Source organism: Lolium rigidum, chromosome 6 (genome assembly GCF_022539505.1).
Source record: "Lolium rigidum isolate FL_2022 chromosome 6, APGP_CSIRO_Lrig_0.1, whole genome shotgun sequence".
Classification (NCBI taxonomy): domain Eukaryota; kingdom Viridiplantae; phylum Streptophyta; class Magnoliopsida; order Poales; family Poaceae; genus Lolium; species Lolium rigidum.
In genome coordinates, this window is record NC_061513.1 from 106,468,955 (window position 1) to 106,483,812 (window position 14,858).

Consider the following 14,858-nt stretch of genomic DNA (forward strand, 5'->3'; position numbering starts at 1 on the left):
ACAATTATCATTTATTCACAAAAAAATAGCATTGGTTTCCTCTTAGGTTTCTTGCAAGAGCAAACAGCTACATTTGCAATTAAGTGACATATAGCATGCAGTTGTGTTGGTTGATAAATAGACCACTGATAATTTAGAAAGGTCCCTTCAATAGAAACTTTAGATCCATGAGCATGCAGCTACATTTGCTATTGTAAATTTACGACCTCGGGTTTGTCAGCTAGATATTGCATAAGTTTGTTGAATTGGCTTAGAATCCTTGGTTAGAGATAAAGTGATAAAGAGTTCATATTTTGGTTTAAAGAAACAAAATTTGATCTATGCCAAAGGAATGAAACAGTAGAAGATACCTGATGAGCACCATGCTCTTGCAGATCCACGCAAAACGATAAATTTCAAGTAATGTGAGAATTATTAGGTGAATAAATCTGCAAATTTCTTTGAAGTAAAGCAAAGTTACTAATGAGATAAAACAAACTTCCTAAAAATATGCCAGGAATATTCACTCAACCTTTGAGTATATTTTACCAAAAATATACTTGACGTTGTATATAACTAAACTGTTTTGAGGAATTACTGAATAACATACACCTACGACTGAACTGTTTTGACGAAACTTTTTCCTTGACAAGCACTATGTCACCTGCTTTAGGTCAATCAACGAAACCTAGGTGCACATGGTGAGAAGTGCTCACTTTCAATATTGCAAGAGAATAAAACCTCTGATTGTCCCCAAAAGAATGGGCACCGAAGCCTCATTCCCAATTTGCGTAAGTGCTCTGAGAATAGGACACCAAAGTGAAGTCAGATCCATTAGCGCTCACCTTCTTTGAGGACGACGTCCAGGAACTCGGCCACTTGCAGGCGAAGGGATTGAAAAGGGTGGTATGTACTCGATGCCCACGCACACCCCGCTAGCATAGGGCCTGAAGCCCACAATAAGGGGCAGCGATCTCTTCGTATCGCCGAAGGTGTCCACCAACTTATGGCTGTGCGACGAGCCGCCAACGAAGGCCAGGAACCCGACCCACTCCCAATTGGTGCCGATTCCGCAGAGTAAGGAACGAAGTGACAAGTTCGTCGACTCGGCGGATGGCGTTGCTCAATGCCCTCGCATGGGTCGGACTATGAAAGGATTAAGCAGGCGTATCTTTGTGGTGCGAGAACCGGCGACGGCGGTGGTGACCTGAAGTGCGTCGTCCCAGGCACGCTCGTGTGGTGGCATGCATCGCAGCGGAGGGCAGGGCGGCGGCGGCGGAGGTCGAGGGAAGTGATTAGGGGTTGATTGATTAACGCGGTGCGGTTGTTGTTTGTGGATCGGATGGACGGATTTTCCAGGTGATCCTCAGGTTGTCGCGGCCCAAGTTGGCGTGGCCCGTGCTAGCACGGGCTGAACGGAAGAGGACGACGAAAGCAGGAGGAGAAGGGGAAACACGTTCCTTCTTTTTAAGTAGTAGAGAAAAAAAAGAGGCCCACTACTTTCTCCAGGTGGACGAATCCCCGGCCCTGCCGCCGTGCCGCGAGAGCTTCTAGAGCCGGCCTACCGGGGAGGCGCGTGGCGCCACCTCTCCTGCGACGTGTCCCCGGACAAGAGGCGACGCGCGGTGTCGCCATGTCTTCGCTGTCCGCCGCGCGGCTTCTCCAAGTTCTCCTGCTCCTCCCCGCCCCCGCGGTCCCTTTATGCTCGGGCTACACCGCACAAGCTTGGCTCGCATTGCATCTGCTACCAGAGAGGCGTGGGCTCGTCGGTGCAACAGCAGCAGCAGGAGAATAGGATCAGCGAGAGCGGCGCAGCACGGTGCTATGGCGGGAGGACGATCAGGGGAGGAGGAGGAAGGACGGAACGGCGCCGTGCCGCCTTCCTCCGACGCCGCGATGGCGGGCGTGGCCACTGGCGGCGTGGAGGACGCCTACGGCGAGGACCGCGCCACCCAGGACCAGCCCGTCACGCCGTGGGCCGTCTGCATCGCCAGGTACGTAACCTCACACCTTGCTTAAGCTCGTGTTCTGTACTCCCCATCGATCATCGACGATATAGCTCGGTTGATTTGCAGCGGCCACTCGCTGCTGAGGGATCCGCGGCACAACAAGGGCATGTCCTTCACGGAGGAGGAGCGGGACGCGCACTACCTGCGCGGCCTGCTGCCGCCGGCGGTGCTGCCCCAGGAGCTCCAGGAGAAGCGGCTGCTGCGGAACGTGCGGGAGCTGGAGTCCCCACTGCACCGCTACATGTTCCTCATGGACCTCCAGGAGCGGAACGAGCGGCTCTTCTACAAGCTCATGGTCGACAACGTCGAGGAGCTGCTCCCCGTCGTCTACACGCCCACCGTCGGCGAGGCGTGCCAGAAGTACGGCTCCATCTTCAGAAGGCCGCAGGGCCTGTACATCAGTCTCAAAGACAAGTACGTTTCGAGTTAATTGACCCACCAAGACCAAGCTCGTTCGTTTTTTGAAGCCAGCTTCTGTTTAAGCGAACTGAATTCGTCGTGCTCTGTTCCCTTCCAGGGGAAGGATACTGGAGGTGCTGAGGAACTGGCCGGAGAAGAGTATTCAGGTCATCGTTATCACCGACGGCGAGCGCATCTTAGGCCTCGGGGATCTTGGCTGCCAGGTCAGTCGCTCACCTCTCCGGCCGTCTCTTCTCAGTTCTCACCTAGTTCCTGGCTCGTTGCTTATCATGGATGGAAATCATGTGCTACATGCAGGGTATGGGGATTCCCGTGGGGAAGCTTGCTCTGTATACTGCCCTTGGTGGCGTCAGGCCATCTGGTGTAAGTACATAGTGCATTAGGACTATGTCTTGTTCTGTTTACACTTTACAGTGAGCGATTTGATAAACTCGCGTGACTTTGTTTCTATTTTGCGTCCCAGGCATTGCCTATAACCATCGATGTGGGGACGAACAACGAGGAGCTGCTGAATGATGAGTTCTACATTGGATTACGGCGAAGAAGGGCCACTGGCCAGGTCCCACGTTTAGTGCATCTTCCTTAGCTGCTAAACCCAGTTGTCACACTATGGTCATGAGTCCTCACAGATCGCCTCCATTTCTCGTTTCAGGAATACACTGAGCTTCTAGATGAGTTCATGGCTGCCGTTAAGCAGAACTATGGGTCCAAGACTCTTGTCCAGGTATGAAACAGCCGCAAGAAACATTAGTTCTGGTCTGGTCTGTACCTGAGCTGTTATCATGGCCGCTTAACGAAATTTCCTTTGCATTCCTTTTGACATGTGAACTTCACAGTTTGAAGACTTTGCAAACCACAATGCATTTACCCTTCTTGAGAAGTACAAGGGAACACATCTCGTCTTCAATGATGATATTCAGGTAGTGCCAGGGACCAGATTTTGTGTTCTCTGTATCTTGGAGCTACTGTTCTGATTTCTCTCATCACAATCAGTGAATTTGCTTCTGCCTTATGTTGCGTGACCCTATAATTTTAACTTTGGTATAAACAGGGCACGGCTGCGGTGGTCCTTGCGGGCCTTATTGCTGGTCTGAAGTTTGTTGGCGGAACTTTAGCTGATCACAAGTTCTTGTTCTTCGGCGCTGGAGAGGTTAGTAATCTTAACGCAAAACGGCGGGTCCTGTGTTACTCCTGGTTACTTCAGACCTGCTGCAAAGTTTCTAAGCATCTACCAGTGCTGTGCTGCTGCATCACAGATTGCTTCTCATTCCTGATGAACTGAATGATCAAATGAAGATTGAAGATTCGCTAGGGACATGCTATGCTAAATTCTAAAGCATTTGTATCGTGCTAGTTCTATTGGTTCTCTTTTAGGAATGGAATGACAATGCATATTAAATTATCAGTTTTTTAGATCCACTTGTTATAGTTTTTTGTGTGTCATATGGTGCCTCTACTGAACCCTGCTAAGCATGTTACTCATCAATTGGTTTTAAGTTTGTGAGTAATCGGAGCCCAATTATCTGTTCTTGCAGGCTGGTACAGGCATTGCTGAACTAGTGGCTTTGGAGATATCGAAGCAGGTAGTTGGTTTTGTTAATTTGTCTCATTGAGATCTGGAGTGCGTTAATTAATGATGTTACTCTTATGTTATGTTTCAGTCCCACCTTTCACCCGAAGAGGCTCGCAAAAATATTTGGCTTGTTGATTCAAAGGTATTGCAAAGCATTCCCTCCTGGTTTAAACCAATCGATAAGCGGACCATATCCTGATATATTGTGGGTTGCAGGGGCTGATCGTCAGTTCGCGTAAAGAGTCTATACAGCCTTTTAAGAAGCTATATGCACATGAGCATGAACCAGTCAAAGATCTATTAAGTGCCATCAAGGTATAAATCTACACTGAACTTTAGACTCGCAATAGTGTTCCAGTGTATACTTCTGTTTTATCAGGCAGCACATTGATTTCCATTTTTCAGGATATCAAACCAACTGCACTCATAGGATCAGCTGGTGTGGGTCAAAGTTTCACCAAAGAGGTGATTGAGGCTATGTCTTCGATTAACAAGGTAACACAAACATCATTGACATTATAGTTCACAAAAGAACAGTACAATCTCAGCCTGCCTTGATAACGAATCTGACGACTGACCGCTAATTTCAACAAAATGCAGAGACCAATCATCCTTGCTCTATCAAACCCAACATCGAAATCTGAATGTACTGCTGAGCAGGCATATTCATGGAGTGAGGTAATATTCTACAAATGATAATTTCATGCCATCCTTGATAAATCATAGCATGCCAAAACACATAATGCTTAATGAGATTTATGTGTTCATGTAGGGCCGTGCAATATTTGGGAGTGGAAGCCCATTTGATCCAGTCAAATACAATGACAAACTTTTTGTACCTGCACAGGTTAGAAAATTGAGTCTGTATGTCAATCTATATCTATTTCTACTTTTAACAGTGTGAAGTTGCTCATTTCCATTTGTATAAACATCAGGCGAACAATGCCTACATCTTCCCAGGGTTCGGTTTAGGTGTAGTGATCTCAGGGGCAATACGGGTGAAAGATGATATGGTCCTTGCTGCAGGTAAAAGTATTGTTTCACTTGACTGAAGTGTGCTACTCTGACGAACTGTGCTGATGGTGCATGCTTGTTTTGTTTTCGGTGTTGAACAGCTGAAGGCCTAGCTGAACAGGTCACCTCAGAGCATTTCGACAAAGGTCTGATCTATCCGCCCTTCTCCAGCATCAGGAAGATCTCAGCTAACATCGCAGCTCGTGTCGCTGCGAAAGCCTATGACCTTGGTAATATCATATTTTAGTTTAGTTTACCACTAGCATTCTAGAAAATTCAAATAATAAATTCATATTTTTATGTATGCAGGATTGGCTAGCCATCTCCCTCGTCCAAGAGACTTGGTGAAGTATGCGGAGAGCTGCATGTACAGCCCCATCTACCGTTCTTACAGATGAATCCAGGGTACACTCCCTAGGCCAAGAATAATGTACAGTTGGACCTGATTATGATTTACTGTGTCTCCGCCATTGGACACATGTGCTTTGTTCATGTTTTTGGAGCTATTGTGTACAGGATTTGCTACAGCGAGCTAATATCCCGTGTTTGGAAGAGAATAATGTATATAATAAAATGGTGTGCTTGAGTTGCATAGAGTTTTTCCATGTACAAGTATGAAATGTTTACGTGGTCAGACAGCAGGAATCTGACTTGTTTGGATGGGAATAATGTATAATAAAATGGTGTGCTTGAGTTGCATAGGGTTTTTCCATGTACAATTATGAAATGTTTACGTGGTCAGACAGCGGGAATCTGACTTACTTTCGATAACAACATGCTGAATAATTTTCCTTGTTCCTTTTCAACGGGAAGCTATAGTACTGTATGATAATTTACGATGGCATGTACTTGACAGCACAAAGTCGTCCTGGGGTCAGATTCTTGACGAAGTTGTCAAGTAACGTTCAGAATGGTGTGCAACAAGCAACCCGTCATACTGCAGACTATAATGAACAATTTCACCAGAAACGCCCAGCTACGCAATTCTAGAGAAGCAAGAGGAGAAAATGCAATGCCGGCTGTGACCACCGACCTACGCAGACGATCTGTCCTGTGCTGATTGTGTATCATCTGAAATTCGGGAACTGCGTATCCCCCAGAAGGATTTCGGAAGAACATTCCTCTTGTCAGCCCTGAATAGCCAGCCAATGTTGGACTCACAGGCAGCACACAACGCAATCGTCCATGTATATCTGCAACAACTTCCTCCTCTGAGTCGGTGTAACAAGCAATATGTGCAACTGTGGAAGTTGCCTGCTGCGTTTTCCAGTTCAAGATAGGAAACTGAAAAGTAAATAGCATACTAGAGAAGTAGAGACCATACCCTGGGAACCAGCTGTGATCTCTAGAAGGATTTCCATGGAGTGCAAGCCCGGAAGCATTGTGCAGTGTTATCACCTCCTGCGCAGAGTCGTACGGCTTGACATATGCACCAACTGGGTCATCACTAGACATTACCGCCTTGTCACTGCGTCTTGCAATGAGAGCCTACAATAATAAATCAACTTGTTACATTGCCATATCAATTATAATATTTAAAACTAACTTGAATTTATATATAAGTTTAAACTAACTTGAATTTACATATAAGTTTAGGTATGCCTTTTGCTAAAATCATGGCCAGTGTCCCAAAGAGCCGGAACCTCTCCAAGATCTTATAAATAAATAAATAAATAAGAGACCAACATACTTCCCCAAAAGAGCCAAATGAACAGTCCTACACAGCTCTCCATAGCTGGACTGTCTTTACATAATTCTTATTTTTGTGCATCGCTCTCTCTTCAATATTTTTGCAGTAGATAAATCGTCTACTGTTTTCCTGAAGAAAACAACTAACAGGTGCCAACTGGACTTTATTTTCAAAGCCAGCACCAAATATCAACTTCGCAAAATCTGCAGTGAGTTTTAGTTATTTAGGGGTAGAGATTAGAGAAGCAGTGGTTCAGAATCGTTTCCTCGTCTTTTTACATGGCAGTTCAGAACACCAAATGTGCACAAACGAAAATTGCACAACTTTTTAGACACCGGTCCATTTAAAACAAATCTAGACCTCATCTGCCGGAAACCTTAGTGGCAAGGTTGTTGAAAACCCTGGCCACAACATAGATGCCTACATGAAGCAATTTGGTTTTATGAAGCATAGATGGCTTGCTTCATCTATGCAAGTAGACCTGTGGCTGCAACTGCAAACCAGACTGGTAAACCCAACAACAAGCCAATACAAGTAAGCAGGACCAGAGCAGTGAAGATTAAGAAACCACATAACAGAACTAATGCAAGCAAGATTGAGGCGTCAGATGGAGTTGGAAAAGAAGCTCAAATTATGATCAGGAACTACAGCAAACATAGTATGAAGGTAAAAAATCATTTACCAGGCAATTTTTACATCGTATGAGATTAAATGCCTTCAGTATCTGAATCTCCCGCTGTAGCCGATATGAGATTCCATCAATGTCAAGCAATTCCTGTCTCACAGATTCTGGCACGGGCAGTCTGCTTCCAATGTGAAACGACAACATATCTGGTTTTTTCACATAGTCATCCATGCTTGGTTTTGTGATTATCTGCCTCCACAGATCTGCCATGAAAGTAAGCTCAGGTCATACATACAGTAAGCCTTAATCAGAACTCAACATACTAAGAAATGGAAGCAATATTATTTGGTTGAAAATAAATGAACATAGAACAATACTGAGACAGTTTTTGCTACATTATGATTATGACCAAGAAGAGGTGAAATAATTCAGTACCGGCAGCCCTGCTCGCAAGTGAATATGAATCATACATATCGTAAACCCATCGGGGCCAAAATGATAACGGAGCCTCCAATGCCATCTTTGAATTACAAGCGGAATGGTACGGTCTCTGCCGTTCATCTTTCTTCCTCACTGTCGACAAGGATTTAGGGGATGCAAACCAAAGATCGTCATCATCAGCCATGGTGGTATCCTTGACTGGATGACATAATGTACCAAATTCGTTCACAGATTCATGCTTCTGCCAAGACGGTTCAGGCAAGAGATCTTCATCTTCGTTTGAGGAATAGTATATTCTTGTATCTGTTACTGAATGGTCACTTGAAGTACTAGTGGATGACAGAGAATCAAAATCATTTTCAGAGTCCATAAGATCTCTCTGCTTGAAAGAAGATACAACAAAACTGGGCACTGATGAATCACGCTGCTTGAAGGTATTACTTGCAGCTAACTGTCCAAATGCATCTCTTGGAGTTCTTAAGGGCGCTTCTTCTTCGATGATTTGGACTTCACCCCATGGCTGTCAATGGATAAAAACAAAAGGAAGTTGCGCCATCATGGAGCTCTGTTTCATAGCATTACAGAATAACAGATAATTAGACAAAATCTGAACTTACTACTTCATCGACGTCAACCCAACTGCGTCTAAGACAAAACCGTTGCTGACCTCGAGTGACAACTTTTGATGAGCCATCATCCAATCGCATAATTTGGTGTATCTATGTTAGCAAACAAAAGCGTAAGGATACCTGATACTGGGAAGAACTTATCACAGTACAGTACAAGAAAAATGGTTTGATGAAGGAAAAAAGAGAACTCCAGCAACATATCGCATTTCAATATACAATTGTCTTGCTTGAAAGTTTCAGATAATACAAGGTATTGAGCACGGCAACATAGCAATGACATGTGCAGCGCATAGTTATGCTTCAGGATGTGCTGTTGTGTAATATCAAAGGATTAACATAAAACTCCACAAATTATACTGAATTGGTGATGACAGGCTACTCCATTAAAACATTTGCAAGTACAGTCAACTCTACATGTCCATACGACCATACCATATGTGTTATATAGTAAATAATGGATCCCTATGACAATTCACCATTTCTTTTTCAACATTTTGATGGCAATGGACTAAGGGTATCCACAACAGCAATGCCTTAGCCTTGGCATGGTGAGAGACACATGCAATATTTTTACACATAACTGTTAATTGCATAGCTTTGGTGCGTGTTAGCAGAAAAATATTTCACGAATGAGATACACCAAAAGTAAGAATATGGGTTCGATGAACTGATATAAGCATACAAACAAAAGATAACGAAATAACAGAAAAACGGAAACAGGCAAATATGAAATGCTAAATCTCAATACATTATGTATGATTCTAAGCTTTATGAACTTCCGTGAAAACAGAAGAAAAAAAAACCTCTGCTATTGTGCCAACTGAAGCAATAGGATGACGTCCATCATTAATGAGTGGGTCGGCGTAAACCTGAAGTCGAAGAATTGTCAAAAAATAAAACTACAATATGACACAGCAAAACAATGGCGAGTAGCACTCACCACACCTATCATGCATGGAGTATCAACATGATTAATAGCCTTGTCAACAGTTGCTAATAATCTAGGCTGAATTACTCTAAGAGTCAGGGTAGCTTCAGGAAACAAAACAAATCCTGCAAAAGTATGCCATAAACTTGAATAAAATTGGTATGCTAAAAATGCTAACCATTAAGGTGTGACGTTGTGAGCAACAAGTGGAAGGATGACACAGATGGGTATCTCCAAACTCCAATTGTACTTTGTTGGTTTGAAATATATGAGATATTGTTCTACTTGAGGAGCTTTCGCTCTCAAATGATTTCGGGGAAATTGACAAGCTTTAATAGATAAGGTAATTTTAGTAAGTTGTACGGTTAATGTCATGCACAGATGGATCAGTTATTCAGAATGAGAAACACCTGAAAATGCATTGGCTCTTTACTCGGATAATTTGAGATAAACTCCGCTATCCTAGTATACTTGAATGCAGAGTCAGTAGCAAGGCTACCTTGAAGATAAAACATAGGTAAACTGAGGACAGCACCACCATTCAAGAAAGCAAATCTGCGTCGGGTATCATCAACCTCTGTCACATAAACAGACTTCAAAACTATGCAGCTAGCATAACAAAACAAGCTAAGATCAGCGTTAATAACTTAATACTTACCACCAACATATGTATTCAGGGAAGCCCGAGATGTATTAAATGTAAACTCTTCAGAAGTGCTAGCCTCTCGATCTCCATGAGTATTTCTGTGATACAAGAATGAGGAAAATGAATAAAGTACGGTTCCTCGTAAACATCAATTTAAACTAACTGATCCAAATTTGATTGTATCATTTATCAGAGAATTGGTACATTGAGTGGAAACTTCAGTGGACATTCTAGGATTGAAAAAATCACTACATTCTAGGATTGGGGTTGATTATAGATGGGGATCATCCCATGATTTCAGTGGGATGACCCCATTCCTCCTCCTCTTACTAGCTGCTTATGACAGATGGTGTGCTGGTGCCGTATTCATCAAATTCCCTTACAACCAAAGCATCAGGATAGCAATTCAGCTCAAAGCAAACACTCAAAAAATGTACTCCTCCCGTTGTACCAAGGGGAAAACATATAATCATGAATGGAATCGCTGCAAGTGTGAGAGCAATTGTGAGCACCACGTAAACTACCTCATCACTCATCAGTCTTCACAACATCAGATCGTCCATTCACACTCAAGGGGAAATGGGGGATACCACCATTTAATCTTGATTCCACAACTGATGTGTATCACCAATGTTACGATGTCGGGTGCCAAATCACCTTAAACCAAATAAGTTTGGAGCAACCGAAACCTATGGGTGCCACTGCCTACCGACCATCGCACTACCAGCTTCTACAACTCTAAAACTCAAGGGGAAATGGGGAATAGCAGCATTTATGTCCATCGCACCAGTAGCTTCTACAACTCTAAAACTGAGTTCAATTTCGAGCGCATAGCCGTCTTCAGTAATAAGCTCGAAAGCTTTCCTCAACCCCGATTTCCACCTCCTCTGGGTTCGTAATGTTGAGGAGGGAGAAGGCACACCCTAACTTGTAGTATTTCATGAGTAATAATTACTACAGCATACCAGAAACTAGCAGGTTAAATAACGTCAATTGCAACACGGCATGGCGAAACCCCTCTCCACTCTCTACCGCCAAATATCGAAGCGGAATGGTAAAATAGGGGCGAGGGGTGGGACCTGAGGAAGGTGGCGACGTCGGAGGAGGAGGATGAGCCGGAGTCGTCGACCTCCTCGACCTCTAGCTCCTCCATGTCCAGCTCCAGGATCTGCTCCATCTGCCTCCGCATCCAGGCCGGCTCCGCCATTCCGGTGCCGCCGCGCGAGCGCGAGGACACGGGGTGCGGAAGGGACGCGAAACGGCGGTGAGTTCCGCGCTCTCCGGTTCTCCCCTCCGCCCTTTTTTTGTTGTTTTGACAGCACTTCTCTGACTCTTGTTGCCCCGGCCCCCGGGTTCAGACTCGAACCCCAACCCTGTAAAAAGCAGTAGAGAGAGGAGTGCAGCATTTTATAGGACGAAGCTTGGAAATTTTGAAAATCATATTTTGAAGTTTTCAAAAAAAATTAAAAAATATGCATGTAGTTGGTGATATATATCACAAGTCTGTAAAATTTCAGTACGAAAATACATTGTGATCTGGTCTGTACAAAAATGACAAAATTGTAGATCTAGGAATAGTGAAGAGTACACATTTTCAAAATCCCCAAAACTGTCAGATGTATGTAGCCCAGATTACAATAAGTTTTGGATTGAAACTTTGCACGATTGTGGAATACATAAAGAGCATCTCCAACAGGCGCGCTATAATTTGGCACGGTAAAAGACGCTGCCGCCGCGCTGTAAATCTTTGCCGCGCGGCGGAGTGATTTTTCCCCCGCCGGGTGCGCCATTTTGCAGCGCGCGTTGGCGCCGAAAAATAGCACCTCCGCCGGACGCAGTATTTTGCAGCGCGCGGGCGCGGTGCAAACAACAAATACACATAACTATGCATCCAACAAGATCAAATAATCATATAAAATTCACAAATAAAATGAACCATTCAGATACAATACATTGTTCACACCAAATACAACAAGTCGAACATACAATAATACAACATATTTTTGAGACAGTACAACACATAGTTTTCAAACAAATACAACAAGTATGCAACTACTATTGTCCATTCCAATTCCACCATTCTTCCATGAGATCTTTTTGAAGCTCATCATGTGTGTCGTTGCACCGAATGGCATGGTATGAGGCAATGAACCGAGCAATCCTATGTGCGGACCTCCTCACTTGCACGGGAACCCCCATCAAGTCGTAGTGGGTATGATCGACATATTTCCCGCGATAATCCTCTATAATCATGTTGTGCATGATTACACACGCGGTCATGATATACCAAAGGCATTCTTGGTCCCAAAATCTAGCAGGTCTTCTAACAATGGCAAATTGGGCTTGAAAAATCTCAAATGCTCTCTCTACATCTTTCCTAGCCGCCGCTTGTGCATTATGGAATTGGGTTTGCTTCTTACCTCTTGGTTGAATAATCGGCTTCACAAATGTTTGCCACCTTGGATATATGCCGTCGGCGAGGAAGTAGCCATAGTTGTACTTGTGGCCATTTGCTTCAAACTCCACCAATGGACATTCCCGCATTGAAAGTCTTGTCATTAGTGGTGACCGTTGAAGAACATTGATGTCATTGCAAGATCCGGGCATTCCAAAAAAAACATGCCATATCCAAGTCTCTTGGTCGGCCACCGCTTCAAGTACTATGGTGGCATCCTTCTTGTAGCCTTTGAATTGTCCATGCCATGCCGCTGGACAATTCTTCCAACTCCAATGCATACAATCATTGGAACCAAGCATACCGGGAAACCCCGGTTGGCGTTGATCTCCAAAAGTCTTGCCGTGTCTTGAGCATTGGGAGCTCTCAAGTATGTGGAGCCAAAGACATTGACAATTGCAACTACAAAAGCGCTTCACACACAAGATAGAAGTGCTCTCTCCCATGGCCAAATGGCCGCGGTCACCTTTTAATATGTGGTATGACCAAGTTCTCCGGCGGCATTTCTCCTTTGCTCAAAGAAGCGATCATACTTGGTCACCTCCGTTGCAATATGCTTGAACAAGTTGAGACTCATCCGAAAACGTCGCCGAAAATAGCTTTCGGGGAATATCGGATTCTCATTGAAGTACGACCGCATCAACTTTTCATGCCCTTCAATCCTTTCTCTCCACAACCTCTGTCTACCGAACACCGATCCACCAAATTTTGGCTTCTTAACGGCCCGGTATGCTAATAGTAGCGATATGTTCTCCTCTTCCTCTTGGTCAAACTCGTCGTCCGATGAATCGTATGATGAACTCTACAAACATATATATGTGTAATTACTAACTAACTATTGCCGCTAATTGGCGAGTAAAAATCACATGGTAATAGAGGCCGGCCGGCGGAGGTGCATACCTTGCGAGCAAATGGGCGAGCACCATGGGCGCGCCATGTTGTTAGCAAGCTCGAGGACGACGACGACACGTCGACGGCGGCGCGGAGGAGAACGCGACGGCGCCGGGAAGGACGACGCGGAGGAGGAGCGCCGACCACTGCCCGTCGTTGGCGGCGGCGCGAGCGACACAGCGCAGCGGAGCGGCCGCCGCTGCCAGGAGGGGGCGCGGGCGAGGTGTATCTACGCCGCGGCGGCGCGCATCAGCGCGTCCGGCGACGGAAATCGACCGGCGGCGGCTGGATTTCGCGGCGGCGGTAGGTGAGGAAATGAGGGCGCGGGCGCGGGGGAGGGGAAATTTCCTGCCGTTGGCTTTTCGCGTGTGCGCAGAGCGTTGCCGTGCGCTGTAGCCAACGTGCCACATATGGCGCTCCGGATTGTGCAAAACACCGCGCGCCCTAAAAAAAATTCAGCGCCGCGCCATTTGCCGCGCCTGCTGGAGCGCCCTTTTTCCTCCCGCGCGCAATATACCGGCGGTTTTTTTGCAGCGCGGCCTATATAGCGCGTCTGTTGGAGATGCTCTAATTACCTACAGCCAGATTTTCTTTCCAAAAAAATTAAAACTTGAAAATACCAATTTTGATTTTGTTTGTAAAATATCCTACGTGTACCCCGAGCTACAAAGTGAGTTTTCGTAGAGATGATGGCATTTAAAATAGGGTCCCGTCCAGCTCTTAGAGCAACTCTAGAAGATCTCTAAATTCGCCGAAACCGTAAAATAGCCACTCGTTTATAGTTTTTCCGCGCATTGATCAGATCTTGTATACCGACATGAACCAAAAATAAAAGTAGGCCTTCGAAAAAATTCTACCCGAATGGTGAATACATGGTTTGCGCGGCCGAATCGAGTCAAAACTCTATTCGCGGGGGGATATGGCGTGCTGAAATTCCCGATTCTCCTTCCCCGTGTTCTCTTCTTTCGCGCAGCCTCTCTCTGCGCCTAAGCCTGCCGCCATCTATTGCGATTGCATCTCCCACGCGCGTATGGGCTCATTGTGTCTTCGAATGCATGCCCGCAGCTCTTCGATAGACGTCGGGTGTTTGTAAGTAGCTTGGAAACTATGGGTGAAGACGCTCTTCAGCTTGTCCCAGTCATGGATCGATCCTGCGGGGAGGTTCTCGAGCCAAGTGCGTGCGGAACCTCTGAGATGCAATTGTAGTGATTGCATAGCAGTGGTTCTTGTACCTATGTTGCATTGTACTGTCATCAAGTGATTGTTCAGCCAAGTTTTAGGCTCCTCCCCTCCATCGTACTTGCAATGATTAGAAGGTGATAACCCCAAGAACAAGAGATCATTGTAGCATCTCTCGATGTGAAAGTAGGGTATCGATCCACAGGAGCAAGAAAGAAAAGCTATTTATTATCTACAACTAAAGTGTCACAAGTTCTAGTTGATTATGCACTAAACAATTTAAGGAAGCAATGAAAGTTGATTTAGTATAAGAAAATAAAGTGAAACAAAATAGTAATGTAAAGTGTCCCAATCCTCTTCAATGCAAAAAGGACAAGAT

General features: G+C 45.0%; 2 protein-coding genes across 4 annotated transcripts; one reads left to right on the forward strand and one right to left on the reverse strand.

Moving 5' to 3' along the window:
- Positions 1 to 1,680: 1,680 nt before the first annotated feature.
- LOC124661218 (NADP-dependent malic enzyme-like) lies at positions 1,681 to 5,561 on the forward strand. 2 transcript variants are annotated; one of them, XM_047199077.1, is made up of 17 exons: positions 1,681 to 1,973; positions 2,055 to 2,402; positions 2,506 to 2,611; positions 2,706 to 2,771; positions 2,872 to 2,967; positions 3,061 to 3,132; positions 3,245 to 3,328; positions 3,460 to 3,558; positions 3,944 to 3,991; positions 4,070 to 4,123; positions 4,198 to 4,296; positions 4,387 to 4,476; positions 4,582 to 4,659; positions 4,754 to 4,828; positions 4,917 to 5,007; positions 5,097 to 5,225; positions 5,305 to 5,561. In XM_047199077.1, exons 1-17 carry the CDS (start codon positions 1,681 to 1,683, stop codon positions 5,391 to 5,393), a joined length of 1,917 nt encoding a protein of 638 aa, XP_047055033.1. In that variant the 3' UTR covers positions 5,394 to 5,561. The 2 variants fall into 2 exon arrangements, with proteins under 2 accessions (XP_047055033.1, XP_047055034.1); XM_047199078.1 differs by lacking the exon at positions 1,681 to 1,973 and having other exon boundaries at positions 2,080 to 2,402; positions 4,917 to 5,013; positions 5,103 to 5,225.
- Positions 5,562 to 5,794: 233 nt separating this feature from the next.
- Positions 5,795 to 11,197, reverse strand: LOC124666975. 2 transcript variants are annotated; one of them, XM_047204309.1, is made up of 10 exons: positions 11,034 to 11,197; positions 9,967 to 10,052; positions 9,808 to 9,885; positions 9,321 to 9,433; positions 9,184 to 9,249; positions 8,369 to 8,470; positions 7,746 to 8,271; positions 7,368 to 7,573; positions 6,320 to 6,483; positions 5,795 to 6,188 (listed from the first exon to the last, which is right to left on the reverse strand). In XM_047204309.1, exons 1-10 carry the CDS (start codon positions 11,159 to 11,161, stop codon positions 6,029 to 6,031), a joined length of 1,629 nt encoding a protein of 542 aa, XP_047060265.1. In that variant the 5' UTR covers positions 11,162 to 11,197; the 3' UTR covers positions 5,795 to 6,028. The 2 variants fall into 2 exon arrangements, with proteins under 2 accessions (XP_047060265.1, XP_047060266.1); XM_047204310.1 differs by lacking the exon at positions 9,808 to 9,885.
- Between the last annotated feature and the right edge of the window lie 3,661 nt (positions 11,198 to 14,858).

Bases quoted from the DNA above. Each gene is read 5' to 3' on its own strand.
- LOC124661218 (XM_047199077.1), top strand. From the start codon at position 1,681: ATGCTCGGGCTACACCGCACAAGCTTGGCTCGCATTGCATCTGCTACC. The intron at 3,992-4,069 runs GTAGTTGGTTTT...GTTATGTTTCAG, and splicing joins CTTTGGAGATATCGAAGCAG to TCCCACCTTTCACCCGAAGA. The intron at 5,226-5,304 runs GTAATATCATAT...TTATGTATGCAG, and splicing joins TGCGAAAGCCTATGACCTTG to GATTGGCTAGCCATCTCCCT.
- LOC124666975 (XM_047204309.1), bottom strand. From the start codon at position 11,161: ATGGCGGAGCCGGCCTGGATGCGGAGGCAGATGGAGCAGATCCTGGAG. The intron at 10,053-11,033 runs GTCCCACCCCTC...CTTGTATCACAG, and splicing joins GACGTCGCCACCTTCCTCAG to AAATACTCATGGAGATCGAG. The intron at 7,574-7,745 runs GTACTGAATTAT...CTTTCATGGCAG, and splicing joins ACTTGCGAGCAGGGCTGCCG to ATCTGTGGAGGCAGATAATC.